This window comes from Quercus lobata, chromosome 6 (genome assembly GCF_001633185.2).
Source record: "Quercus lobata isolate SW786 chromosome 6, ValleyOak3.0 Primary Assembly, whole genome shotgun sequence".
In the NCBI taxonomy this organism is placed as follows: Eukaryota; Viridiplantae; Streptophyta; class Magnoliopsida; order Fagales; family Fagaceae; genus Quercus; species Quercus lobata.
The window spans coordinates 17,845,837-17,872,756 of NC_044909.1; the positions used below are offsets into that span (position 1 = coordinate 17,845,837).

General features: G+C 35.1%; 2 protein-coding genes across 3 annotated transcripts; one reads left to right on the forward strand and one right to left on the reverse strand.

Moving 5' to 3' along the window:
• Positions 1-6,582: 6,582 nt before the first annotated feature.
• LOC115949617 (actin-depolymerizing factor-like) lies at positions 6,583-10,428 on the reverse strand. The gene is made up of 3 exons (XM_031066893.1): positions 10,235-10,428; positions 8,426-8,691; positions 6,583-7,031 (listed from the first exon to the last, which is right to left on the reverse strand). Exons 1-3 carry the CDS (start codon positions 10,247-10,249, stop codon positions 6,881-6,883), a joined length of 432 nt encoding a protein of 143 aa, XP_030922753.1. The 5' UTR covers positions 10,250-10,428; the 3' UTR covers positions 6,583-6,880.
• Positions 10,429-21,627: 11,199 nt separating this feature from the next.
• Positions 21,628-26,719, forward strand: LOC115993701 (chromatin modification-related protein eaf6-like). Of its 2 annotated transcripts, XM_031117657.1 has the most exons (7): positions 21,628-21,799; positions 22,069-22,163; positions 22,400-22,500; positions 24,658-24,727; positions 25,903-25,930; positions 26,044-26,104; positions 26,283-26,719. In XM_031117657.1, the coding sequence occupies exons 1-7, from the start codon at positions 21,787-21,789 to the stop codon at positions 26,389-26,391; spliced, it is 477 nt and encodes a 158-aa protein (XP_030973517.1). In that variant the 5' UTR covers positions 21,628-21,786; the 3' UTR covers positions 26,392-26,719. The 2 variants fall into 2 exon arrangements, with proteins under 2 accessions (XP_030973517.1, XP_030973518.1); XM_031117658.1 differs by lacking the exon at positions 21,628-21,799 and having other exon boundaries at positions 21,814-22,163.
• Positions 26,720-26,920: the final 201 nt, after the last annotated feature.

Consider the following 26,920-nt stretch of genomic DNA (forward strand, 5'->3'; position numbering starts at 1 on the left):
TAAAATCACGAGGGAAACGCTGAGTATTAATAATGACAGTGGTGGGAGACCACACTTGTCGTTATTAGGATAGGCCAAATTGGCTCACAGTCTCACACGTCTCCTCATGAGGCAAAAAGCCTTAACTTCAGCCTTAGCTATTTAGCCCACTACATAGTAGCCCAACAGTATCCTCAATTACCGGGGCTCAATTGTACCATTACAACTCAAGCTCGTAAAAAAAATATATATATATATATATATATTTTTTTTTTTGTTAAGATAATTTTTTTTTTTTGTTTTTAAGATTTTTTTTTTTAATCGATGGGGGCTAAATATAGTTAGAGTTAGGGTCTGTTTGAATACAGTTTATTTTGCTGAAAATTCAAAATTGAAAATTGAAAACACTATAACAAAATAATTTTTAAATGTGTAAATAGTATCGTAGGACCCATTTTTAATTTTTTTTTTCTGAATAAAGTGGTTATGGGTTTTGTAAATAATGCATGAACTGTGCATTTTGTCTCCTAAAAGCTGAAAAACGTGCATAAAAAAAAAGAAAAAAAAAAGAAAATACAAAACGCCAGACACAGGAAAATAATTCCTATCCAATCGTATACTTAGTGAGCGTTTGGATTCAGAGGTTTCACATCTACGTTTTGAGTTTTCACGTTTCCTTCTCTCTCTTTTTTTTTTTTTTCTTTTTTTTACCAAAAATTGGTTTCACGTGGAACACAGACCTGACAATGTGCACGGGACCCATTAGCACTTTGAATGTCCACACATTGGTCTGAAATGGCACTATCAGTGGGTCCCGTGTACTGTTTACAGGACCCACAAACATCTTTTTTTACCAAAACTTTAATTAAAAATGGGTCACACAGCACTATTCGCACATTTAAAAATTATTTTGTTACAGTATTTTCAATTTTTAGCAAAATAAGTTGTATCTAAACGAACCCTTAGAATCATAAAACTTTAAATGAGGTTCTTTATATTTAATTATCACTTAAAATCTCTTATTCTTACTTTCTAAAATAACTAGTAAAAAATAATTTAGTCATTTTATAGAGTTAGACTTTACCTTTATACGGCAAAGGGAGATAAGACAAAAATAGAGACAAATGGAGTTGGAAGTAAAAATGCTGTACTCAAATCTTATTTGATATTTCTTAATGGTAAGACAAAAGGTGATCTTAAGTAAATAAGGTAGGTTTAAGTTAACTTATTTGCTTACGTTGGGTTTGGTTTATTTGAGAGAGAGGGGAAAATGTGAATATTTTTTTATTATTAAACTCTACCCGAACCCATTATATATCTTCTCATTCAAACTAGGAAGAAAATGGGGAGAGGAAATGACATCAAGATGAAAATTACTCATCCACTTTTATATTATAAGGATACTAGTAATTTTCTTCATCTTTCCATTTCCATCCTTTATACCAAACACACATTGTGAAAATCATATATCTTTTCTATCCTCACAACATTTTCCGTACTTCTAACCAAGCAGCACCTTTAAGTTACTTTCCATCTCACGTGAAAAAGGCAAACAAGCGTGGCCAAATGCACAAGCTTCGCTACTGCATGGCTTCACCCATTCCACCACACCAATGCAAGCCACAACATAACCCATATAGAGCACACCCTCACCTCAAAATATTCATACACACTCACAAATCTATCTCACCCAAAGCCCAAACCAATCCATTACACTATTCAACCATAAATGAAAAACCATTTTTCAATCGCCCCACACAACAGACCAAAATCAAAATCCAAATCCCTCCACCCGCTTCGTCATTTTCCACTCAAGGCTCAAACCATTAAACTTAAAGCGCGCATACACACCAATACTTCATTGCTGTGACATAACACCTACTGCCATAGTCCATAGTGGGCTTCAATTATTGCCGTAGCTAACCAAACGCCAAAGTTCAACTAAATCCCCCTTTTCCTAAGTCAAAGTGACCATTTTTTGGACACGCTTGTGATTGAATTTTCATCTTGAAATGGTAGCGTTAGAGAGAGTACAAAGCAACTTTTAGAGAGAGAAATGGATTTAGAGAAAGAGGGAAATGTGGGTGGCGAGGGGAGAGTGGACTCGATAAAGAAGTATGGGTAATTAGATGCCATTTTTGGAGCTTATAGGTGTTCCGATGGTGGATCGCTAGATATGGGAGAGGGGGGATAAGGTAAAATGAAAAAAAAAAAAAAAAAGAAAAAAAAAGGAGAGAGAGAAGGGAAAAAAAAATTAATTAGTGCCACCTGTTCCAAAAAAAAAGGGTGGAGAGTAATCAACCATTTAATTAACCTAAACATAAATTCATAAAAGCTTTAGAACATTTTAAATAAGAATTTCATAAGATATTAAAACCACATCATAAAAGTTCCTCCTTAAATTAAGTCGAAATGGTTGATACAATTTAAAATTTGTACCAAGAAAAAAAATTAAAAGAGTTCGTTATACTAACTTATGTATTGAAATGAAAATTCCAGCCAAAACCAAACTTAATTTAAAACTTATAAAAGAGACCTTAAAAAGACAACAAAGATCTAACCCAACATCCGTCACTTTTGTCCATATTTTGCTCCCATGCATTGAATCTAGAGCAACTTGCAACCACTTGCTCCTTCACTTCTCGCTTCATATAATCAAAACCCAAATAAATAAATTAAATAAAATAAAATGGCAAATCCTCTATCCCAATTTATATCCTTCATTCTATACTTCACCAAATGTAACAAGTCACATGTACATTATTTCTTCAACACTAATGGAAGAGTTAAATAGAGTCAATCTCATCAGCCATTAACTCATATCCAGTAAGCTCCCCCCCCCCCCCCCCCCTTTCTTCTCTCAAAACCCACTTTCACTACTCCATTTGCCCCCTCCAACAATCTCTTCAATTTTGTGTCTTGTCTTGTGACAAAAAACATACACAAAAATTAAGAAAGAATAAAAAAATATAGGAGTGGCTGGATCATGAAGGCTTGGAGGAATGCAATAGTGGCTGGGTATTTTGATATGATTCTATGATATCTTTTTTGGTTACAGAATGTGAGTTGGGTGGCCAAGGAGATTTGACTCCATACACTTCCATCAGTGTCTAAGAAATAATATCCACGCAGCTTCTAGTATTTGGCAGAGTGTAGTGAGGATGTGGAGCATTTAAGTTGTGACTAAGGGTTTGCATACAAACAATGAGGCAATAGGCAATAAAAGCATTAGCATTCAATGTGCTAAAAAAAAAAGTGATTTTAGCGTATCAAAAACCTACTTTTTACTATTTTAACATATCATTTAATAATACACCCTACATCTTATTTTCTATTCTGGCATATAACACATTAAAATAACCTAGAATAACTCTTACCATATTTTAAAACAAAAAACAAAACGAAAACATAAAGCAAAACTTAGTACCACCCCTATAACCTGTGACCATATTGGAACCAAGCACCCAAATCGAGCTTGTCGATGATCTCTTCACCCTTCTTAATGGCAACAACGAAGTGTTTTTGATGCGAGCTCTTGTTGACTTGAAGGTGGTCGATGGTGGGGTTGATCTTGGTGTGATTTGTTGTCATAGACTTGGTTGATCTTGAGGCCACTCTTGGTGCGATTTGGTGGTGGGGCTAATCTCAATGTTGACTCGAAGATAGTCAATGGTGGGGCTGATCTCTGTGGTGTCATAGATTTGGTTGCGAGCCATGCCACAATACTCATCGAGGTTTGAGAAAAGGAGAAGAGAGAGGTATGAGAGTGAGAAGGGAAAGGTTTGAGAGGAGAGAGAAAAAATGAGTAAAAGAATAAGTAGCATTGGTACAATTATATGCTACAATGCTAATGCTCAAGTAGCATATCGAACGGTTTTTTTGCTCTTTAGTGTGCTAAAATGGCATTTTGAGTGCTTTAGCGCCCAATGCTAATGCTCTAACATCAAGCAAAACCTAAATATGGTTTAGGAGCCATGAGAGATCAAATCCACAAGACAATGCACATGCCCATACCATTAAACATGGACACATCTATTTTTTTTTCCCCTCAAGTTATAACTATTTTGATAGTTTTAACTTACAAAGTATTATTTGAACCTTAAATGTTTTTGTTAAAAAGATGATATGCCACATTTAAGTTAAAAAGATGATATGTCAACTAGTTGAGCTATGACAAAAATCCTACAAGCTCCATGCCCATCCTTACTTGATTCACTATTCCAATTTCCAAGTCCCACTTTTCCTCTTACTACAAGTGGGGCGAAGGGAGGTCTGATCATTTGAGTCAGATTCTACTACATGAAAAGAGAGAGTGAGAGAGTGCCAATGCCATTGCCCATTAACCCACTAGTCTCTCAGTCGAATCCTTTTTATTTATTTATTTATTTATTTATTTTACTCGAATTGTTGTCAGCAATAGGGGTGTGCACAGTTCGGTTGGTGCTGTTTTTTTCCAAATTTATTACCGAACCGATAGAGATTGGTTTTTTCATAATTGGAGCTAATGCACACTGCTTAGGGTCGGTTTTCTGACCTATTGCGGTGCGGTTTTTTGTGGTTGGTTGGCAATGCCATTGCCCATTAACCCACTAGTCTCTCAGTCGAATCCTTTTTATTTATTTATTTATTTATTTTACTCGAATTGTTGTCAGCAATAGGGGTGTGCACAGTTCGGTTGGTGCGGTTTTTTTCCAAATTTATTACCGAACCGATAGAGATTGGTTTTTTCATAATTGGAGCTGATGCACACTGCTTAGGGTCGGTTTTCTGACCTATTGCGGTGCGGTTTTTTGTGGTCGGTTTAGTTGGTTTGGTCGGTTTGAAATATTTAAAAAAAAAATTTAATAATAAAAAAATTGGGCTTTCAAGCCTAACATCAATATATCAACCTGTTCAAGATTTCAAGTAAATGCAAACTGTTTTTTTTTTTTATTTAGCAAGCCATCAAAAATCTAGTCACACATAAAATAGAAGCAAAAGAAAAGTTAAATTAAATTAAAAAAAAAAAAAAAAGTAAAAATGCCAAATAATATTTTTCTACACCCAGCCAACACACAAAAGCATATTCCAACTCATATTTATACCATAATTACTCATTACTCAATTAGACACTAACAATATACATTACTCAATCTCAATATATATAACCTAAACAACTATAATCAGAATGTAATGCAAATAAAATTAATATCGACTTCCATGTAAAAATAAATAAATAAATAATTTTTTTTACCAAAGAAATGCTTTACCATGAACATATACTACAACAAATAAACAAAAGCCAATGCCTAATAGGTAGAATGGCAGTACCACAATAGTTGCACTAAGTAGCTCAAAATCCTCAAGTCAAAAAATATATAAATAAAAATACAAAAATACTGAAAAAAAAAATATTGAAAATACTAAGCAATATTTTGAATCATTAGTGATTATAGTTCAAAATCTTTCTCAGTGAATGATTAAAGAGTGATAGCTCTCTTAGTCTCCCTTAAAATCAAATTGCTGGAAGAAAAAAAAAAAAAAAAGATGCCAGTTCTCGTGGACTTAGTATAGAGAGAGAGAGAGAGAAGAATCGGTTAATTGTTTGTGACTATGAAACTCACCAGCTGTGTTGCGACGGACTGGCAGGGGGTGAGCACTAAGCAGTAGCAAAGAGGTGAGAGAGAAAGAGAGAGTTTTGAGATAGGTTATATGAAAAGAATCATTCATATACTTGTTAAAATTTGTAACCCTAAAGTAAAACTATGTCGTTTTGTTTTTTGTTTTTTTTTTTCTTTTTTTTTAAATAGCCCTGTTAAACAGAAACGTTCCGTTTCATTAAGTCATATATTAGGAAATAAGAATCATAGATTCATAGCATCATCGTCTTTATTAGAACTGGACTCAGATCAGAAGAACTGGAGAAGCTGAGAAGTGGAGAACGATATACATATAGGTATTGGTTCGGTTCGACACGTATCGGTTTTGGATTTCCAGCTCCGATAACTACACAACACCAACATCGGGATTCCCTTCACGCTCCGATTGTCGGCATCGGCTTCGTCAGTCGATTGCAACCGATTGTCGGCATCGGCTTCGTCAGTCGGTTGCAATGGCGGTGCGGGATGATCGGCACCGGTTGGTTGGATCAGTGCCAGTGACTTTCTGCTCACCCCTAGTCAGCAATCTAAAAGCACACAAACAACACAATATGGGACCGTACAAGAGGTACACGAATAGAGACCCAAGGTCTTATCAAATGCACTTCTAAGCTAAAGAACACAGCACCAATTCGTTTCCGTCCCATACCATACCCACCATATCATTTAGGTGCCTGATTTATTTTTTTTAAAAAGGCCATCTCCACAAATCCCTTGGAAAAAACTCATCATTTGCAAGTTCAGCTGATTATTCGAAAGTTCTGGATTGAACAATACACAAAAAAGGCAAAAAAACATTGGCAGCAAGCAAGTTCTTTCCGAGCCAAAACTGCAATATCATATGCATTACTAGAATTTGCCTACAAAACTAGAGATCCCCGGCTAAAATCTGTCAGTCAGTAAGGAAACCACCTAGGTCCAGTATGGTCCGTTCAAAAAGCCATGAATTTCCAAGATTATGAAATAAAATGAACTCAAGAGACCCACTGATAAAATATCCATACCATAGAACAGCAGTCACGTTATCCATACACAACATACCCATATAACACCTGAGAAGCATCATGGCAATAAGGGAGCCCAAAATTCCCCTGTACTGGGTATCATACCACGAGCCCCTAATCAGCCTTCCCAGGTGCCAATTATTTAATAGTTAAGCTATATGTAATTTGTGTCAGTAACAGATAGTGCACATAATCAGCAACTACTTGAAGCAGGAAAATGCGTTTCTTTTGGTCACCCCTGGGTGTTTCTCTAAGTGCTCAGTTAGCACGGTCCCTAAGGACTTCAAGATCCATCTCAGTGGGGTCAGTTGCCTGGATCTCATAATGGATGCCCTCCAGCTCCCTTCTGAACCTATCCTTTGATGTTGCATACAGCATCTTGGCACGGATCCTGGATACAGAAGGAGACCTGGATACATTGAGAAAGAAAACCATTAATATCATAACTTTAGTTTGGGAAAAAAAGAAGGTAAAAGGGTAACCAAAAAAATGCCCCTGATGATTCCATCACCATATTTCCAATCCTTGCACAAGAAAATGAAAGTTTGAAAATTATCCAAAGATTAAAAAAAAAAAAAATCTAGTGTTCCTCACTGGCCCAAAACAGTAAACATAGATCACACAGGAACTTCAACAGTTCAGAAGATAGCCCTTGCAAAGACTGTCTTCACCAATACTTGCATGGAGATCACATAGCAACTCTTAAAAAATATCCAACATAGAAGATTCTTCATTCAAAATTCTATAAACCAAGTGAGACATGATAACAAATAAAGGCGAAACAAATTCTCATTGGCCCTCAACACAACACCAATCATTTCAAACCTTACTGTCACCTTATTATTCAACTAACAAGAGCCAAACTATAGAAATCCTCAAATAATGAAAGGCTCTAATCCAAATCCCAATGCCATAACACTCTCTGGAGATAGACCTCACTGCTATCCAATGCATTAGCACTTCTTTCTCTATGAATGAAGAACCAAGAATATGTTCTCCGTAGTCCTATTAGACAAAGGTCACATCATTGTAGTAAAGGCCAAATCAGATTATTACTCACTTTTTGTTTGTAATTGTGCATAGCAGCAGCATATTGTAAAAAGAAAAGGTATATGGAAGCCATGAATTTGTGCAACAAAGCTTTTCTTCATAAACAACGTTGGCAACCACATAATGACAGGTAACGGGTTCATAAATTTAAGAGAAACAAGGATGTTAAAGAGTAAACAAGGATATAATGAATCCTAAGTATTATGAGCACACTGCTGTTTTTCAAAACATGACCCCAACCCCCCTTGGAGAAAAAGAAAAAAAAAAAAACACACCAACCACAACAACTATGCCTGTCTTATAGGGTTGGCAACATGTATTCTTTTTTGCCATTCTATCATGTCCAAAGTAATACTCTCAACTAATGTTATTTTAGGTCTTTTCTACTTTTTTTATTCCGTCAACTTGAATCAACTCTCCCTCTTCTTTTCATCAATGGACCACCCCATCTTTAAGCAAATTCCCCATTTCAAATCCTATTTTTCCTTCTATTTCCACTTGTCCACATCTCCTTCTCATTTATAATTTTTTTTTTAAAAGGAAGTTATGTAACAAAAAGTTATTGTTCTGGCACTAATTTTTTTGGCAACAAAAGTAAACCTAGAAATATATTGGAATAAGTATGACTGGTGTGACCACATCATCGCCCTTAATTTAAGATAGAAGGGCATAAAACACAGTTTTATGAGTGCAATTGCAGCCTGCTTTCCCATAGAAATAACACAAAATTAAGCATTTGCAAAAGAGACTAACCATGCAATAAAAAATATCTTGCTCTTCTGGCAGTTCTCAGAAGTCACAAAGTCAAAGTCATAAACTGCATATCGACAATCATTCTCTGGCAAAGAAGCAGTGAAATCATCATAGCTCTCAGCTGGGCCCCCAGTTTTTTCGACCACAACCTCTTTTTTCTTCTCATCGATCTTGAAAATCACATAGCGGTGCACCTTCTTCCTTTGCAGTTCAAGGAATGTGGTCTTGCTTTGCTCAGCGACACCCATGCCAGAAGAAGCATTTGTCTGAAAACAAAAATTACAAGTTAAAGCACTTGATCTGTTGACAAGCTTTAAAACATTATCATGATGATGACAAAACAACAGAAGGAATCGATAACACCATAGAAAATTAAATATTATTTGTGATTTTCATATAAATATGATAATGCCACAAATTTGATTCAAGTAATAAGTTCCTATCCCTGGGCACATAATTTCTTCGGGAGTTTGGAGAGGGTTTGGTTTCCCCCTTAAACAAATATGTCAGTCAATGTTAAATGAGATGCCCCATGCCCATGGCTATGGGGCTCTCTTTATTTTTGTCCAAGACAGTGGCTTTTAAATGCCGCTTTTCCTCTCCGGCCACACAAAGCACTTTTTAGTGTCAAGACTTATGGCAATAGTAATCAATCAGGAAGTTCACTTTCTAATGCATTCAAATTGGATATGAACAACGGTAGAAGCTTTCCTTAGTTTAAAAAATTCGTAATAACATAAGAATGTTACAAACACTCCACTTCACACACAATATAGGATTCAGTTTGTAATTCCAATTCAGTGACATCCAAAATACAGAACTTCTGTTTTTCCTGTGAAATTTTTTTTCTATATGTTTGAGGTCTACTTTTAGTGGATAGACCTTGGTGCGATGGCAAGTTCCTTCCATGGTTCCACCAAAAGTGACAAGTCACGGGTTCGAGTCTTGGGAATCAGCCTCTCCGTAAATATTGGGGATAAGGCTACTTACCATGACCTGTCCCAGACCACAAAAGTGAGAGCTTTTATGCACTGAGAATTGAATCTGGTTTTTTCCTGGTGAAAATTCAGTTCCCAGTTCCAATTCCACTTTGCATGCAAACTTACTAAACACAGCGTAACTGCTATGTAGTAATTCACAGCCTAAAAAGCATGACTAAGAAATACCATCAATCTAGGTGATTACCATTTACAATGTACATACATCACATTAATTTCAAAAAAAAAACATTCAATTCCACCTAATAAAATTTCCCTCAAAACAGAGAAACAACACCAAAACTAACTGCCAATAACATCAAACCAGAAATCAGTTCAATTAACTGTATCACCAATTCATCATTAGACTAAAATATTGTTTCCATCTCTAAAATTTGCATGAATTCTTTTTTCAACAGTTTAGGGGAAAAAAAACATCTTTTTTAAAAGTTGACAAAAAGCCCTAAAATTTTTAATATTTTAAAGAAGATCATAAGTTTAAGATAAAAAAAAAAAAAATTCATGCATATAATTATGATTATAATTATTATATAGAGGAATTTAAAAAAAACAAAACAAAACAAAACTCTCAAACAGAAAAAGAAAAAGTGGAAAATTAGACATGCGTAGACATGTTGAAAGTTTTTACACTAACAAATCCATGAAATCAAAGTCGTGATTAAGAAATCAAGATGTATTTTTCGATTTGGTCATAGAACAATGACATGCACAGTAAATGCAACATAGAATCTTCACTTTAAAAATAAAATAAAAAAGCAGTAAAAGCGAAGAGACTAAAAAGTAGCGAAATAATTTGAAGTGAAAAACTTACTCCTCTGAGAGACATGGCTGGAGAGAGAGAGATTTAAGAGAATGTATTGTCTGGAGAAGAAGAAGAAGAAGAAGAAGAAGTTGTAGAAACAAATGAATAAAAAAAAAAATAAAATAAAAAATTTGTGTGCTTGTTTTGTGTAAAAAACAAAGATTCAAGTTTTGAAGGGAAAGTTAAGTAAAGTAAAGAGAGTGCCGCGTCATCAATCTCCGTCTAATCTTTTCTCATAAAACCAGGACCTCCATTATTCGAGTGGGTGGGGGGCAATTTTAATTTGTATGGGGCTGTTACGTGATTTGGTAACAGACGATTAGTTGACCGTATTTTGGGCTGTGACCTTTGGTGTTGACCACGTAGTATGCAGATGTTGCAGTCAGGATTAAACAGTGATTGTAGGACTTATCACATGTACGAGATCAAGATGGTGGGTTGTGTTGGGTTGGGAAAAAGTGAAATTACTTTAACTTTCGGCGAAATCTTTTGTCTCTTTCGGTTTGCACCAGTGGTCCATTCACCGACCCTGTTCAACAACGTTTAAAAAGTAAGTTTCAAGCACAATAAAATTGAGGAATGCTTACGCCAAAAGTTTCACAATTTGAGACCTGCCGAGTTGCAAGCGGTGGAAAAAAAAAAAAAAAAGTGGGTCTGTTGCGTCTGTTGAGGATCTTGCTAATATTGTTCTAGTAATATTATTTATATTTTTAAAAAATATATATAGATAAAAAAAGTGTATAAAAATATATATAATGGTGTTTAAAAATTAAAAATTGTTGCTCAAAATTCCATACCAAATAGCCTTATATATATTTTTACCATTTACAACTTATCATGTGGTGAGTTATAGTAAAAATTGTAAAACTTTTTATGGCACTGACATTTTTTAATAAAATTTGCATCAAATTTCACAAAAGTAGGACTCTAATCATACAATTTTTTTTTTTTTTTTTTGCATAAAAATTTTCTATTTTTTATTTTTCATATTTAAATTCTAAAACACTCAAATTACCTATTTTACACAATTTTTTATTAATATAATAATTTTTAAAATTTTAATTGTTTTTCTTTTTTCATGTATATACAATAATTAAGGGTGAGCAGAAGCTTACCATCACTGACCTAATGATTGGCACTGATCATCCCATACCACCATTGCAACCAACCGACTAAGCCGATGTTGACATTCAAAACGCAAAAGGATTTCCGATGCTGGTGCGATGCAATTACCAGAGCAAAAATCTAAAACCGAGACAAGGTCAAACCGAACCAATATGGCGATACCTACATAATAGTTTTATAGGTTTGGATACAACGTCATTTTACCAGGGATTTCTTTTATTATTATTTTTTTTAAGTTGTCGTATTGGGTGCTATTTATAAAAATAAATAAATAAATAAAAGGCAAAACGATGTCGTTCTATGCTAGGTTTTCTAATTTCTACGCTAGTATAAATTCATTCTATTCTATTATAGTCCCTTATCTCTCTCTCGCTCTCGCCTCTCACTTCTGGCCTCTCGCCTCTCGACTCAACTGGCCTCTGCAGTCTGTCCTCTCAAGTCTCATCAATAGCAAACGCCTCATCACTTCGTAGCAAACCATCGGTAACCCCTTCGTAACTTACTTGCATAGTTGCATCACATGAGCTGGCTTCAATTAGTGGACAGATTTTTAATGTGTGAATAGATTTTTTATGAAGTTTATGTGTGAACAAATTTTTTATGATGAAATTTGGACATTTTTTTTTTATTGGTAGGAGGGTAGAAACTACACTTGGACAGTTTTTTTTTTTTATTTTTTTTTTTTTATGTGTAAACAAGTTGATGTATTGAACAGGTTGATGTGTGAACTATGAAAACCTAAGTGGACATTTTGCTTGATGTGTGAATAGTTTGTTAAGTGAACATTTTGCTTGATATCTTGAACGTGTTGTGTATTGGGCTTGAAAGCCCTTTTATATATCTATATATTAAAAAAAAAAAAAAAACAGATTTTTTAATGTTTCAAACCGACCAAACTAATTAAACCAACCGTAAGAAACCACACCAATATAGGTCGAAAAACCAACCCTAGGCGGTATGCATTGGTTCTAATAATGAGAAAACAAATCCCTATCGGTTTGATGATAAACTTGGGAAAAAATTAAGCCAACCAAACCACACATACCTCTAACAATAATTATCATTCACTTTCTTCTTTCATTCTGGTGATACGTAAAATAAAAATAAATGCAAAATGAATAGTTTCAATGTAAATATACACAGTTACATTAATAAATTTGCAATTTTACACAATTATACACTTACTATGTGAATCATTTTTAAGCAGAAAAAATTTGGATACAAACTTTATTATAGTCAATGGCTACAACTTCCACTAATAAAATTAACATGACTACATGTTTTGAAAATCTAACAGTTTAAATTGCAAGTTTTTTATGTTTTTAACACATATGTCAAATTTCATGTCAATTGAATATTATTTCCTATTCAATCAATAAACTTATTTTTTATGCATAATTTTATATTACATAAATTTGAAATTTAAATATTTGATAGATTATATAACTATTGATCTTTGATTTTTTGGAAATTTTATAAATATGAAGGATATAAGAAGAAAATGTAATCTAATAGTAAATTTGTCAAAATTTACATTCAATAAGAAGATTTTAGGTGGAATTATAGTTTAAGCAACAATCAAGTTTGTTGCCAAACTTTGTCCTTCAAAATTTATAAATTTTATACATTTTTATGTTAAACAACTGATGTCACGTGAGTGCTCTAATCCCTTGTTTGTTGTTCTCATCTAAAATATTTTTTTTATAAAATAGTTTTTCCATTTGCTGGTATAATTCAACTGAAAATATAAATCAACTTAAAAATAATTTTAGGTTAACCTGAAAAAAGGACTCGCAAACTCTTTATCATACCAAACAATTTCACTACAAATAATTTTGCTTCGTTTTTGTTCTTGAAACTATTTCCTTCCAGTAGACGTCATCTAACTTTGCGTTTAGTACCTTTTTGAAGTGAAAAGTCTTTGTTATATTTGCTCATGTCATTAATCTATGACCAAATTCTTTTGAAGAGAAAAACCTTTTTAAAAGTATTTTGAAAAATATTATTTTTTAAATATTACATAGCTGAACTTTTTTTTTTTTTTTTTGGTTGATGTGGACATAGCTGAACTTATTCTCATAAAAAGGCAAGATGTTTGTCTTAGTGAAAATCATTTTATAGTTTCAAGAACCGAAAAAGCTATATTTTTTATATTAATATTATACAAAAATGTCTTGATTTGACATGTTTCATGGACCTTGGAGCCCATATTGGGATATAAATATTCCAGCAAAACTAAGGAAATCATATATTCCAGCAAAACTGAGTACACCCTCATTGGTTTCAACAAAGGCAAAGTATTTCCACGGATCCAAGAAAGTAAAATGGTTCCAAAAAAAAAAAATGAAGGCATCAGAAAAATGGATAGAAGTTCCACAATAGTATCAAGAGAAGGTGGATCAAGCATGATTCAACTATCGCCTCATTTCTTGGGGGCTAAAGCCTATTATGCGGCAGACCTTGAAAATATTTTGAAAAAAATCAATAGAAACACTATATTGCAAGTCAGTAGCAAAATCAATATTATTGAAAGCTCAACAACTATATAGTGCATCTATCATTTCTTACAGCTCAACAATTGGGCTCACCCATGGAAATAACAAGATTTGGAGAAGTTATAGAGTCCACTGAAGGACACGTACAACTAGCTCTAAAGGCCGCCCATGACATCACAAGTATTGTCTAATCCTCTCAATGTACCACTAGTATGTGAAAGGGGGATTGAATGGGAAGCCCACAAAAGTCGCTGCCAATCCTAGTCCTTTCATCCAGCACAAAGTAAACTTTGTGGAAAATATGCTTTATGATAAATCGGCTCCAGCTGAAGAATATCCCATTGTTAGGAGCCCAGGGGCTCCCATCTATAGGATCTCGAGGGACTCTTGTCCCAGAAGAAGAAGAAACATAGAAGGAAGGCAGAATATTGCTTATGAAGGTAGCGGGACCTGAATGTAGCCTACAAGAGGATCCCGGACCACCATTTTACATGACAGCCCAGGAAGAGATCTTGGAGGAACCTGGGGATACGATGAGTCAAAATATCCCATCTCCAGAATCCCAAGGGGCTCCTATCCCAGAAGAAGGAAGCAATATCCATGGTTCGAGGGATCCCTTGGACAGAAAAAGATAGAAGGAGGAAGGCTAATATACTGCTTATGAAGATCTTGGAGAAACTTATGGATATGGAAAGGAAGGCATAAATCCTACCAAAGGAAGAACTAGAAGAGGTGAACTTGGGGGCTAACCCAAGGAAGCTAGGGCCTATCCTAATCAGCAGTCAGTTATTGGTACAAAAAAAAAAAGAGCAACTAGTGGAGCTATTGAAAAATATGAAGATTTATTGGCGTGAACTCTTTCAAATTAAATAAGGCGCGTCCAAAGGATAAATTTTTTTTGCCTAAACATCGATCTCCTCATAGATCCAACTAAAGCAACAACAATATCAATCATGAAAAGGCATATCACGGTAAAGGAACTCAAGAGCTTCTTGGAAATAATTTCTTATATTAGGAAGTTCACACTAAGACCAAGCTTGGTCACTAATGGATTATCCAAACTTTTGAAAAAAGAGAATGTTTTCATATGGGAAGCTGAGCATCCAAATGTCTTTCATAAAATTTTAACAGATCATGAGTCGTCTGCCTACCTTATGGGTACTAGTCCATGGCAAAATTATTATTGTTGTACCTAGGATCCCAATCCCAAGCATACAGAGCATTAAAGGATACCGAATTAGGTGTCCCAACATAAAAAGGGCATGTTTGACGGTCATGCATCTCAACAACTGAATCATTACTTTTCATACCACCAAATCCTATTGGTGATGAGCTCTCATCCAATAAAAGCCCTCCTCCATCAGTTTTTGTGATCTTGAAGAGTGGCCTAATGGCTAATATTAATTTCCCAATACAATATATGTCTGAAGGATCCCCAGAGCTATCAAGAGCTAAGCTATAGCAAACTTACTGGTCTAGTTCCCTGAAGAAGAGGAGTACATATTGAGTGAGAAGATCCCTAGAAAAGTAGTAATGGTAGAGATCCTTGGAAAGAAACAGACTATGAGGTTTGTGAAGTCAACCTCTAACAAGCATGCCTAGAAGAAGCCTTTCTCTTCCAGGATCCCCATAAGAGGATCCCCCACCTCAAGAAAACACCATGACAAAATTATCTTGGTGGAGCTCCTGGCCACCAGTTCTCCAGTGAGAGCAACCTTAGATGACTCATAAAAGAAGAGTATTTTCATAAAGGATTTGTTCACAGCCAAGAGAGGATATTTTAAAAGATCCTCGGAGAAGGAAACAAATCTTCAACCCTTTGAAGAAAAGAAAAGAAATCAGTTCAGTGACCCCATTTGAGAACGAGGGCTATGAAGGAACTTTTTCTGAAGATTGAAAAATTCAATGATCAAAACAGAAATTTTCCAAGTGGTATGGCCTAGGACTTTGGAAAGGGAAAGGGAAAATTTTCCATGTACCTAGCCTAGGACTTGATCAAAACAGAAATTTTTCCAAGTGGCATGGCCTAGGATTTGGGAAGAGCAAACTTTCCATGTACCTGGCCTAAGACTTGACCAAAACAGATTTTCCAAGTGGCATGGCCTAGGACTTGGGAAATGGAAAATTTTCCATGTACCTAGCCTAGGACTTAATCAGAACAGAAAATTTTCCAAGTGGCATGGCCTAGGACTTGGGAAAGGGCAAACTTTCCATGTACCTGACCTAGGACTTGACCAAAACAGATTTTTCCAAGTGACATGGCTTAGGACTTGGGAAGAGCAAACTTTCCATGTACTTGGCCCAAGACTTAGCCTAGAACAAATTTTCTAAATACATGGCCCAGAAATTGGCTAAGAGCAAAAGTTTCCAAGTACGACCAAGAAAATGATCAAAAGCAAAAGTTTATGGGTACAAACTGTAGCACGTACCAGCAATAGGTAAAAGTGTAGATAGTAAGCATATCCCAGTCATGGTTACAACTTGTAGAATGTACTAGCAATGGGTACAAGCTATAGCACGTACTGGCAATAGGTACAAGCCGTAGCACGTCCCAACAAATGGTGCAAATTGTAAGCAAGGCCCAACGAAGGGTACAAAGAGAAAGAGCCTCGAGTGGGTATGAAAACCCAAAAATGGGTGTATAAAGTGCACAAGATTGACCTCCTTGAAAGGAATTGGTTCAAGGGAGCCTAAGGAAGCAAGGAAGGCGTAACTTAAAAAAAATTCTAAGAGTAAATCACTCGAAGCCACAAAAGCATGGATACTTTTGCAAGTCTCTATACAAAGAGATTAGTCAATGACATTGCAAACCAGCTAGCGATAGTCAATGACATTGCAAACCAGCTAGCGACATTTCCCTCCTCCTACAAGGTGCAAACTCACCAAAGGCTTGGAGGTACTTCGACTCAACAAAAGAAATGTACCCTTTTGGTAAGCCCACTCATCAATACCATGTTTGAATATATCAAAACACTGCATAATGTTATGCAAGAGGTATCACCCGTGCACTAATACTTTATTCATGTAGATTAAAATGAAAATTCTAATAGTTTGGTCTTTTTACTTGACCAATTATCAAAAATCAAAATTTGGAATTCTTGTGTGGTTGAAATCCTCACATGGTTTCATATACATGAAGTAATTTTTATTGCCATGTCTTATTTGGCAATTGGCTTTTCCAGTGCATTCACTGGGGGCTGAGGTAAGATTAAAAATTTTCCTTAGATATATCTTTCACTTGATGAAAATTAAGAAGTCTAGTGTAAACTTTATGGTACATAAGTTCAACCCCATTATTTTCTTTGGCTCATGAACTATATGGTATTTAGCAATTCAACAACAATATAATTGGTGGCATGACATGTGAATAATTTGCTGCAATTTGAAATACTATACAATCTCTTATAATCTAGAAAAAGAATAAGACAAAGATTAAGAGCACCCACCAGAAAAGCAAGGATTTTAGCTAAAGCAAGGCGAGGAGATGTTCTTAAGCCTTCTAAGTCATGTCCTCAGGGAAGTTTCTATCTCTTAATACATTTTTAGAAGAGTAGCTAGCCTTGATTAGATTCTAAATCAACATGTTTATATGATTCAATGATTTATGATATCATGGCCCCATTGGTAAGTCACTATCCATGGACTAAAAATCTCATGGGGCAAACATCTTGGTGTTATTCACCTTAGCCATAGCAAGTATGCACTACAATGCATAGAATATCTTTGGCAAAGTTCATGGGGGCTCTCCTCATTCAACCAATTTTGCAAAACAAACAAAATCTTGTTGACAAAGCTATGCTATCTTATATTAAGATTTAATATGTAATCAACATGATTTTTGTATGCTACTTTCAAAAAAGCATATCCTAGAATTGCTAGCAAAAACATTAGTGCTAGAAATATACTCTTAGCATTAAATGCGATACCAATATAATTTGGTTATACATATATATCTGCATATATTATTGTCAGTTTGACAAAGTTGATTTATTAAATACCAATCTACAGCTTAATACTAACATGAAGGTGAATTTTAATCTTTCGCAACATGTTAGTTCATCCCATAAAGGAAGTGTAGCAATTCCTTTGGAGTTTCCCTCAAGAATTATTTGATCTACACATTAGTTCTACAAACCAGGAAAGTGTCCAAAAACAATTTATTTTCTCTCGCGTGGGCTACAGGTAACCCACGAGCTCGGGGGGCTAATGTTGAGGACTAAAATTTCACAAGAAAGCCCATTCCATGAAAAGTAAAGAAAGACCGTAGGTCTTAACAAAAGAAGGCCCAACTCATGAAGCTAAGAGGATCCCGGTCAGGCAAGAGAAAGGATCTCGGTCAAGCCAGAGGACATACAGCGAGGATCTTGGTCAGACCAGAGGACATGTAGCAAGAAGAATCAACATCAAGGCCCTATGCATGTTCAGATTTCCAGCAAAAAGACCATTAAAAATCCAGCAAAATCCAGTGAAAGAACTGGGTTGGATACCTAGAGGCTGCCAGAGGCTCAGGATCCTCCGGACGTACAGCACAACTAAAGTGGGATTGAGACAGCTCAAAAGGGGTACCACGGAATACAAGAAACGAAGAATAGATATGTCCTTCTCAAGCACCCAGTAGTGCAGAAAAGAACCAGAAAGCTTGGAGAGTGACAATTCATGAACAAAAAACTGGTACCTCGAGGAACCCAAAATGGAAAACTATAAGGGGAAGTGGCTGGGAAAACCTTCAACCCAGCAGGAATGGATTCCGCTCACTTGGGAAAAATGACAGCAAGGAAGGACAGCCAAAAGCTGAGTCTAAAAAGTAAGAAGCCTTGAAAGAAGAGAGATTGAAGGTCAGCTCTTCAAAGATGCCCTGTAATGGAAAGTCAGCAAGTGGCTTTTAGAGAAACAGCATTGAAAGAGGAAAATTATGAGAAACAGGGAAAGAACCAACCATTAGAATGGTTGACATAACAGGGGCTCTGGTACCCAGGGAGCCAAGGGGGGGAGAATCAGTGGTATTCAAACCCTAGAATAACACTATAAAAGGGGGGAAGCAGCCAACATTAAGGGGCATGATTCAGTAGGAGGAAATCATAACAAAATCATTGAGAAAACACTGTCTAAAACTCAAAAAAAGTAGAAAATAGCGCCCGGTATCCTAGAACAGCCACTATAAAACGTACTTGGATTCAAAGGAATTCAAACTTTGCAAGTCTTAGAGGCTTAGATAGCCATCTAAGTCAGTAATTTTTTAGCTTATTTGGGTCTTGTAACACATCTTAGTGAGCACATTGTAATTCACAATTAAGAAAAATAATGAAATATCTCATATTGATTTGAGGATCTCTAACAATTATTTCGCGTATTTCTTTATTACATTGTCTTCCTTCACTGTTTCTTGCTGCTCAATACATATATTCTTGCTTGCTAGTTTTCCTTTTACCCAGCCAAAAGCTGAGTCTTTTTACCGGGGTCCTCACTTCAACTTGGGCCTTGGACACACACTTAGCCTCCAAATAAACATATGCCAAAATATGCACACATCAAATATCATTCTCTCCCACAAAAATCCTTCTCACCTAACTATCTTGGAAGATAATGCCCAAGCAAAGACACTTGGACTTGAGTTCCAAATCCCACAAGTCTTGTGCAAAAGTAGGGCTTTCCACCAGAAACCGAAAACCGACCCACCTGCTCAAATCGTCCGGGCCGACCCAAAAATCGGCCGATTCGAGCCGGTGACGGTCGGCGGTGGGTCTTCTCCAACCCGATGAACCCAATCCGACCGCCGAATCCCGTGAAAGTTTTCGCTCAAATCTAGGCTTGAGGTGGTGTATTTGCTTTGGTCCTGTGGTTGTCACACAAATCCGAAGAAAAATCAACAGATTTGGCGAAGATCTAGTGAAGATACGGAGAAGATCCGGCGATGAGATGGAAGTTTTCATTCAAATCTGGGCTTGAAGTGGTCTTTCTTGCTTCGATCCTGTGGTTGTCGCATAGATTCGAAGAAAAATCAATAGATCTGACGAAGATCCAGAGAAGATTTGGCAAGATCCGGCGAAGATTTGGCGATTTTCGACGAAGATTCGGCGAAGATCTAGAGGTTAAAACTCACTCCGACTTCGACCGACCCAACCGTTGTCCACCAGAGCCCGATCCGACTCGACCCGAGGTTGCCGGCGGTCGGCGGTGGGTCGTTCAACGTCCCACCCGATGTGAGCGGGTTGGTTCCGAGTTGGGCACAAACTCGACCCGGACCAACCCGTGGACACCCTTATGCAAAAGTATTAAGTCTGTGAGAATTGGGACAAGGATCCTCGTGGCTGAATCATTCTCATGAAATTCATTCACATATATGTATATGTATTAAAATGTATATCCTAATCTAAGAAACTAACAATTATTTGAAAATATGTGTATTGTATAACGTGTTTTTATGTAGGACCTATAGAGGTAAGGGAAAGGATAAAACTCCATTGCATAATAAGCATGGAGAAAAATCATGTAGTTTAGAGAATTAGCATTCTTGGTTCTTACAGGCCTAGTACCCTTGGGAACCACGACAGTACGCCTGGGGTACCACGACAGTACACTTAGGGTACCAAGTGAAGGAACTTTTTTAAATGTTTACACAATAAAAGATAAGTCTCAAATACTCTATTTCAATCTCTTTCTCATTGTGAATATTATGAATAATTATTTTACTTGTTTTCGTAAGAGAGTAAAGGGTCATTTTATGATACTAAAACACTTACAATGGTATTTTATTGCTTAGGAGGAATCGCATTTTGCCTTGAGGAGTTTTATGTGACTTGCGCACAACTTGGTTCGTAATCAGCCTCCATTTAGCTGCGGTGAACCAAGCCCAGTCTACCAAAAAAATAAGTAAAGGGCTTAGGATCCTTGTTTCTACTTGGGTCTATGTATTAAGAAAAAAGCACCCACACAAAACTGAAAAAGAAAAAGCAACCATATAGCATACAATGATTGGTGTAGTATAAAGTAGAACGCACAAATTGAGATAAAGGATTTGTACTCGTATTTGACATGTTTTAGTTTAGTAATGCTATGTCCATAATAATTTTACAAGAAATCCTATGTGACAAGTTGTTACGGGTTTTAATCTTGACCCACTACTGAAATTAATTTTTTGCTCATTATTAATAGCCACTAATAATTGGCACCTAGAATTTGTTGCGGAAATAACATTGCTCTTGGTGACCTTGGGAAACCACATTGAGATATAATTGAAGTATTTGATTCCAAAAAAAAGGTATGGAAAAATTTATTAAAAAAAAGAGTCAAAAAACAACTTACTTTGCTTTTTGGTGAAATTTTTTTACTGGAATTATGCTAAAGTATATTTGTACTTTGAAAATATGAGATTTAAAAAAACTATACATAAAAAAAAAACCTATTTACAACCTCAAACGTCATTTTATCTATTTTATCAACCCATTTCACGACTCACCCAACATCACAGTTGCTATTTTTACATATAACTTATTAAAATAATATAAACTATACCAACAAATAAAATAATCACTTTTATGAGGAGAGAGATGAGAGAAAAGAGAGAGTTTAATTGGTTTATAAGAGAGAGTCAAATAAAATCATACTATTATACAACATATATATATATATATATATATATATATATATCAGCTGTCCTATCTTATCCAAGTTCAAACAAAGAATTGAAGAAAAAGAAAGCCTTTTCTTTTTTCAAGAATTAAAAAAAAAAAAACAAGAAAAGGTTTTTGTTTTTTTTTTTTTTGGAAAAAAAGAAAGAAAAAAACAAAAGACTTGTAGGAGTAGGTCTAATCCAAGGCTCGAAGCGAGGCTCGTGCTTGCCCTAGCGCTCATTTCGGATTTTCAAACTGAAACCTGAAAGAGGGATTTCCAACGTTTGAATTAGGCTTTCTCTTTTCTCGGGATTTGAAATTCCGCGCGAACATGGAGTCCGATGGTAATTAATTTGTACTCAACTCTCTCTCTTTCATTTCATAATTCATACCCTAATTTCTTCTCTTATCAAACGAATTTGGAATTTCGTAGTCTTCGAATTCCCAGTCTTCTATTCCAAAACAAATCCAATCTCTTTCAAAATTACTGCGTAATTACCATTTTCAGACTCTGATTCTCTCAGAAAAAGCAAACTCGGAAACCAGGGAAAAGTGATTCTTTTTGTTTCTTGGTGTTTGGAATTCCTCTGAATTGAACGTGAAATGTTTTTAGGGCAAAGAGGTTCTAGAAAACCCCCGGCCATGCTCAAATCTCTGTTGAGCAAGCGAGACAAGATTCAAGAAGAGCTCTGCATCATCGAAAAGCAGGTAATTTGATTCTGGCTGTTTGGCTGCTAAGAAAAGTAAAAAGAAAGTAAAAAAAATCTTTCTTATAATTTTTTTTTTCCTTCTTATTTATGTCTCTTTATAACAAATTGCAAAAGTAAATTAATTTATTAAAATTTCCTATTTATTGCAGTTAGCCTATATACATGTATGATTTGCTAGTGTACAATTTTGATGAGCTATGTAAAGGCTAAATATTAGTGTTGTAAATTATATAGGTGTATGAGTTAGAGACAAGCTACTTGCAAGATTCGAGCTATTTCGGGAACGAAATGAAAGGTTTTGAAGGGTTTCTTTCTTCATCCAAGAACACAACAAAGTAATTGAATTCTACACTTTTTTTGTTTTTAAAATGTATTGTTTGTTGATATGCATGCATTTATAAACATATGTATAAAAAGAACATATTTCATTTAGCCTCTTTATGCCCACAACAACTAATTATTTCAGTTTTCTACTAGTGTTTTTAAGTTTTAACTTTAACTTCAGCTCTATTTATTGGGCTGAGCATGATATGAATTATTTGAAATTAATTGAACGAACAGTTCATAGAAAAACGGAACCTTTTTGTATTAATAAGCATAGATACGAGCACTGACACAACACGGGACATGAATTCTTGAAAAATTAGGAGTCGACATGGTGGAGATAGATACACCAATTAATTAATTAAATACTACAAATCTTTAGGTATATATATCAAAATCTTTAATAACATATCTAATATCAAAGAATTTTTTTTAATTAAATTTTTTTTTTCCTTTCAATGTGCTGAGAACACTCATGCAGGATTCTCTAGGATTTTGAAGTGTCTGCGTTTTCATAGATCGTATGATATGAAAATAGAGGTCAATGAGTAGAGCATTATGCATTAGTGGATGCAATCATTCGTTTGATTGCAAACTGCCCCACATTATGTTGCTTGTAGCATCCAATAGTTTAACAAAATGTGTGGACCAATTGATAATTGCAAAGCTTGAAACCAAAAACTGTAAGTGGTTAGGTGCTCAGCCTTATGCATATGGGTAGATTAAAGTTATACTTCCATATCACCAAGCAGCGCCACTTAGTGTGATGATTTGCATTTGTTTTAAAAGAATTATCTGTTTTTATTAATTTTTAGTTTAATTGAAATTACTAATAGCAAAGTGACGGAGAACTCAACTAATTCTAGTGTCATAACGCATCTATGAATCAGATTCAAATCTCCTGATTGTTACAAAGTCTATTTTGTAGGATAGCCTTGATTTACTCTCTCTTCTTTATTTCTTTCTTTCTTAATTGTCTTAAAAAAATGGTTACTTTTATACAAATATGACCTAAATGTGCTTCTGTATAAAATCACATTGTTAACCTTGAGTTAGGTTTCAGTGGTTTTTTTTTTCTTTTTCTTGGTGAGGTTGGCCATTGGCAGTTGGAATGTTGTCCAACCAAACTGTAAAATCTAGATAGAATATCATGAAGGACCTATTCGTAGTTGATGAATAGGTCAAGAAAAGTTGAAAAATCATTATATGAAGCTGTACGATATGTTGGAAGATTATTAGCAAATGTTTAAACTTTGGGAATACTTTTGGAACTAAAGATTCGAAAAGCATTGATGTTTAGAAAGGAGGGAATTGTTGACAGGTGGAAGAAAAAAAAGAATTATAGTAGCTGGTGTATGCACAATAGCATTTGGATATGCTGATTTTAGATTTATCTTGATATCAAATGCAATATGATCATGATACATATATGTATTTTAATCTAATGGTATGATAGTAAAGTGAAATTATTAGACTTTTCTTAGGATTTCCTCATATGCTGCCACATCAGTTTTTGAAAGTTCTGGTTTTTCTGTGCCAGAACTTTTAATTTTCAGATTTGTAAAGAGTATAGCTTGGTATAGGTTAGTTGAAACCAATTAGAATGAGAAGAAAACCTTGAAAGTGGACTTGTCAATGTGAAAACAAACAAGGAAAATTAAACTATCAAGAGTTTTACTGGACTAAAGCAACCAACTAATCAGATTCTGATTAAATTGTATTTCGGTTTCTTGGAAATAAACTACAATTAAATTCTGTTGGGTCATTCCTACAAACCCACTGGCTTGGATTTATTTATTTATATTTATTAATTAAATATTTATCGCATATTATTTTTTTTTGCATAACCCCTGTGTTGCTTGGGACTGGTATTTTAAAACCTGAAATCTGGAAGCTTCTGAAATTGCCCATTCTTTGATTCTAATTCTGAAATATCTTGTAATTTGCAGTTAATGTGTGGACTTTTCCCCCCCAATTTAGTATTTCTATGAAACTTCAATAGCAGGATTGATTTGTTAATTCCACCCATATTATGATGATGGTGTTGGTGCTTATATATAAGGTCCTTTTACCTCTGTATATTTTCTTTGATAGTTAACTCAATATAAGTGTTAAATGTTAAATTGTGACTTCTGAGTGGATTTTTTTGACAAATGTTTGTCCTGCAGCTTAAAGAGATCAAGGAAATTCCAGCCTGAAGATCGATTCTTCTCGTTGTCTTCAGTTACCTCACCGGCAGTATGTACTAGATTTCATATTATATTTTGATACAACTTCTGCTAGATCAAACAGAATTATGGTGTGGTGGTGCTAGAAACACTTGTGTTATACCAAGAGCCTAATGGTTTTGTGCACCTACAACTGCACATCCTTCCCTTTAATGAATATATGCTTAGATGTAGAGCGTAGTTGGGGCTTTCACCCACTACATACAAGCTGGCATTGGCTGACGTTATATGGAAGATAAAGATTGATCTTGAATCACATTAAAAAGTAGTGCTGGTCAAATCCAGTAAGCATAACTTGTTTGCTCATCCGCCTAGAGTGGGGGTAGACTAGTTAGAGCTGCACCTGTTTGGGCTGGAATAGGATGAAATGAGTTGAAGTCTGTGAGGTGGTGCAAGGAACTTTATTTTTATCTTTTGAAATACTTTGTGCACTTTGTCATTGTTGATAAGATGGAACTTAAGGAATGTTTTATAAAATAAGCCTTAAAGGCATTGAATGTGAAATTGATTTCTTGTTAATTGGGACAAAAAAGAAAAGGGAAAAGGGAAGTGGGGTTGTCCAATAATCAGACTGCATGCTGAAATTAAGTAAATATTTTCAACTCAGAAATGATCCAATTCAAATAAAGCTTTGGAGATTGTAGAAGTGGATTCAAAGTAATAATCCCTAGGAAATATTAGAATTATTGTGTTAATACTTTCTTTTTATATCCCACTCAGTTTGGGAATCTATGCTCATAAATTTAACTGAAAGAGCATAAAACTTAATGTGGAAACACCATTGGGTGATGCAAAATAAAAAAAAAAGATTGTCACTCGTTAGTCATTAGCCTACATGTATCATATCAATCTTTTTCAACCTATTTGTTGCTTACAACATTGATTTAAGATAAACCATTTCTCAGGCCTGGTAACAGAAAAAATGGCTTTGTTTATTTTCATCCACTGCTATCGGCTAGTCATTTTTACTCTGGCCACTTTCTTTGTTATGTTGCTTTCCTTTTTCCTTCTCAGAAAGAATTTGCTTCCCTTTTTCTGCTATATCATGTTTGTGCAACACTGTTTATTCTGTTTTCTGCCAGAAGCTGAAAATATAATGAGGCTGCATCTCAATTCTCACATGTGGTTGAGATATAATATCCAGATTTAACAGGACTGATCTCTTCACTTGTTGCTTCTGTTCAGGCTGAAGAACTTGGATTCGGATGTGATGGTAAGCCCACACTGATTATTTTACAAAATGTATCTCCCTTGACATGAATAGGTTTAAAATCTTTTCTTTTCTTTAAAAAAAAATGTTTGATCTCTTCTTTCTGTTCACTGCAGATGGAAGATCTGATTTTGGTCCAGGTCGGTTGAAGGGCAGAGGCTTCCCCACCAATGGGCCGTAAGTGCACCTTTTCATCATAATTTGTTGAAGTACTGAAGAGACATAGGGGGAGCTTTCATCATAGATGTTTAAGAAACATAATAATTATAAAAAGGAAACATAATAATTAGTTGAATTCTACATTTGTGAAAAGTTGTTTCTGCATCTTCAATGCATAATCCAAACCATGTTTTAGGGGGAAACCAAAGAAAGGCAGAACAGCATCAAGAGATAGAAAGAGAAACAGGCCATCAACTGAACAAGATTTCGATGATGAAGAGGATCCTGATTTGAGCTTGAGATAAACTGCATCAATTGGAGAGCTTTCAATGTAAACATCCAATGAATTTCAGGTTATAAGAGTTAAAAGGAAAACTGTGTTGTATTGTAGTCTAGAAAGTTTATCTTTAGGTCATGCTGACTAGGTTCCTTTAGGATGGCTATGTTGCATGAGTAGCTTGTCATGAGCAATTAGATGCTGCCCTTAATTTATGCAAAAATCTTTCTCACTTTAGGGTTCTTATCCCATTGTGTTTCTTCTTGTTAAGTTGTAATTGTTGTAAGTGTTGTAGTCAGAATTAGGAAGAACAGAAAATGAAGAGTAAATACATATGGTTGTAATTGAAAGTGTTATTCCATTGCCATAGGCAAAAATCTTTTAAAAGTAGAATTGAAAGAAAAATGTTGGTTTTTGATTGTCTAAATTGATCTCAGAAAAAGTCAACATGATTGACTTAAAGGTCTTGTTAGTTGAATGGTTCTTCCTTTCTTTTTTAAAAACTTTTCTTCTCCTTCTCTGGTGGTGGATCATGGTTCTTGGTTGGATCAGGTAAA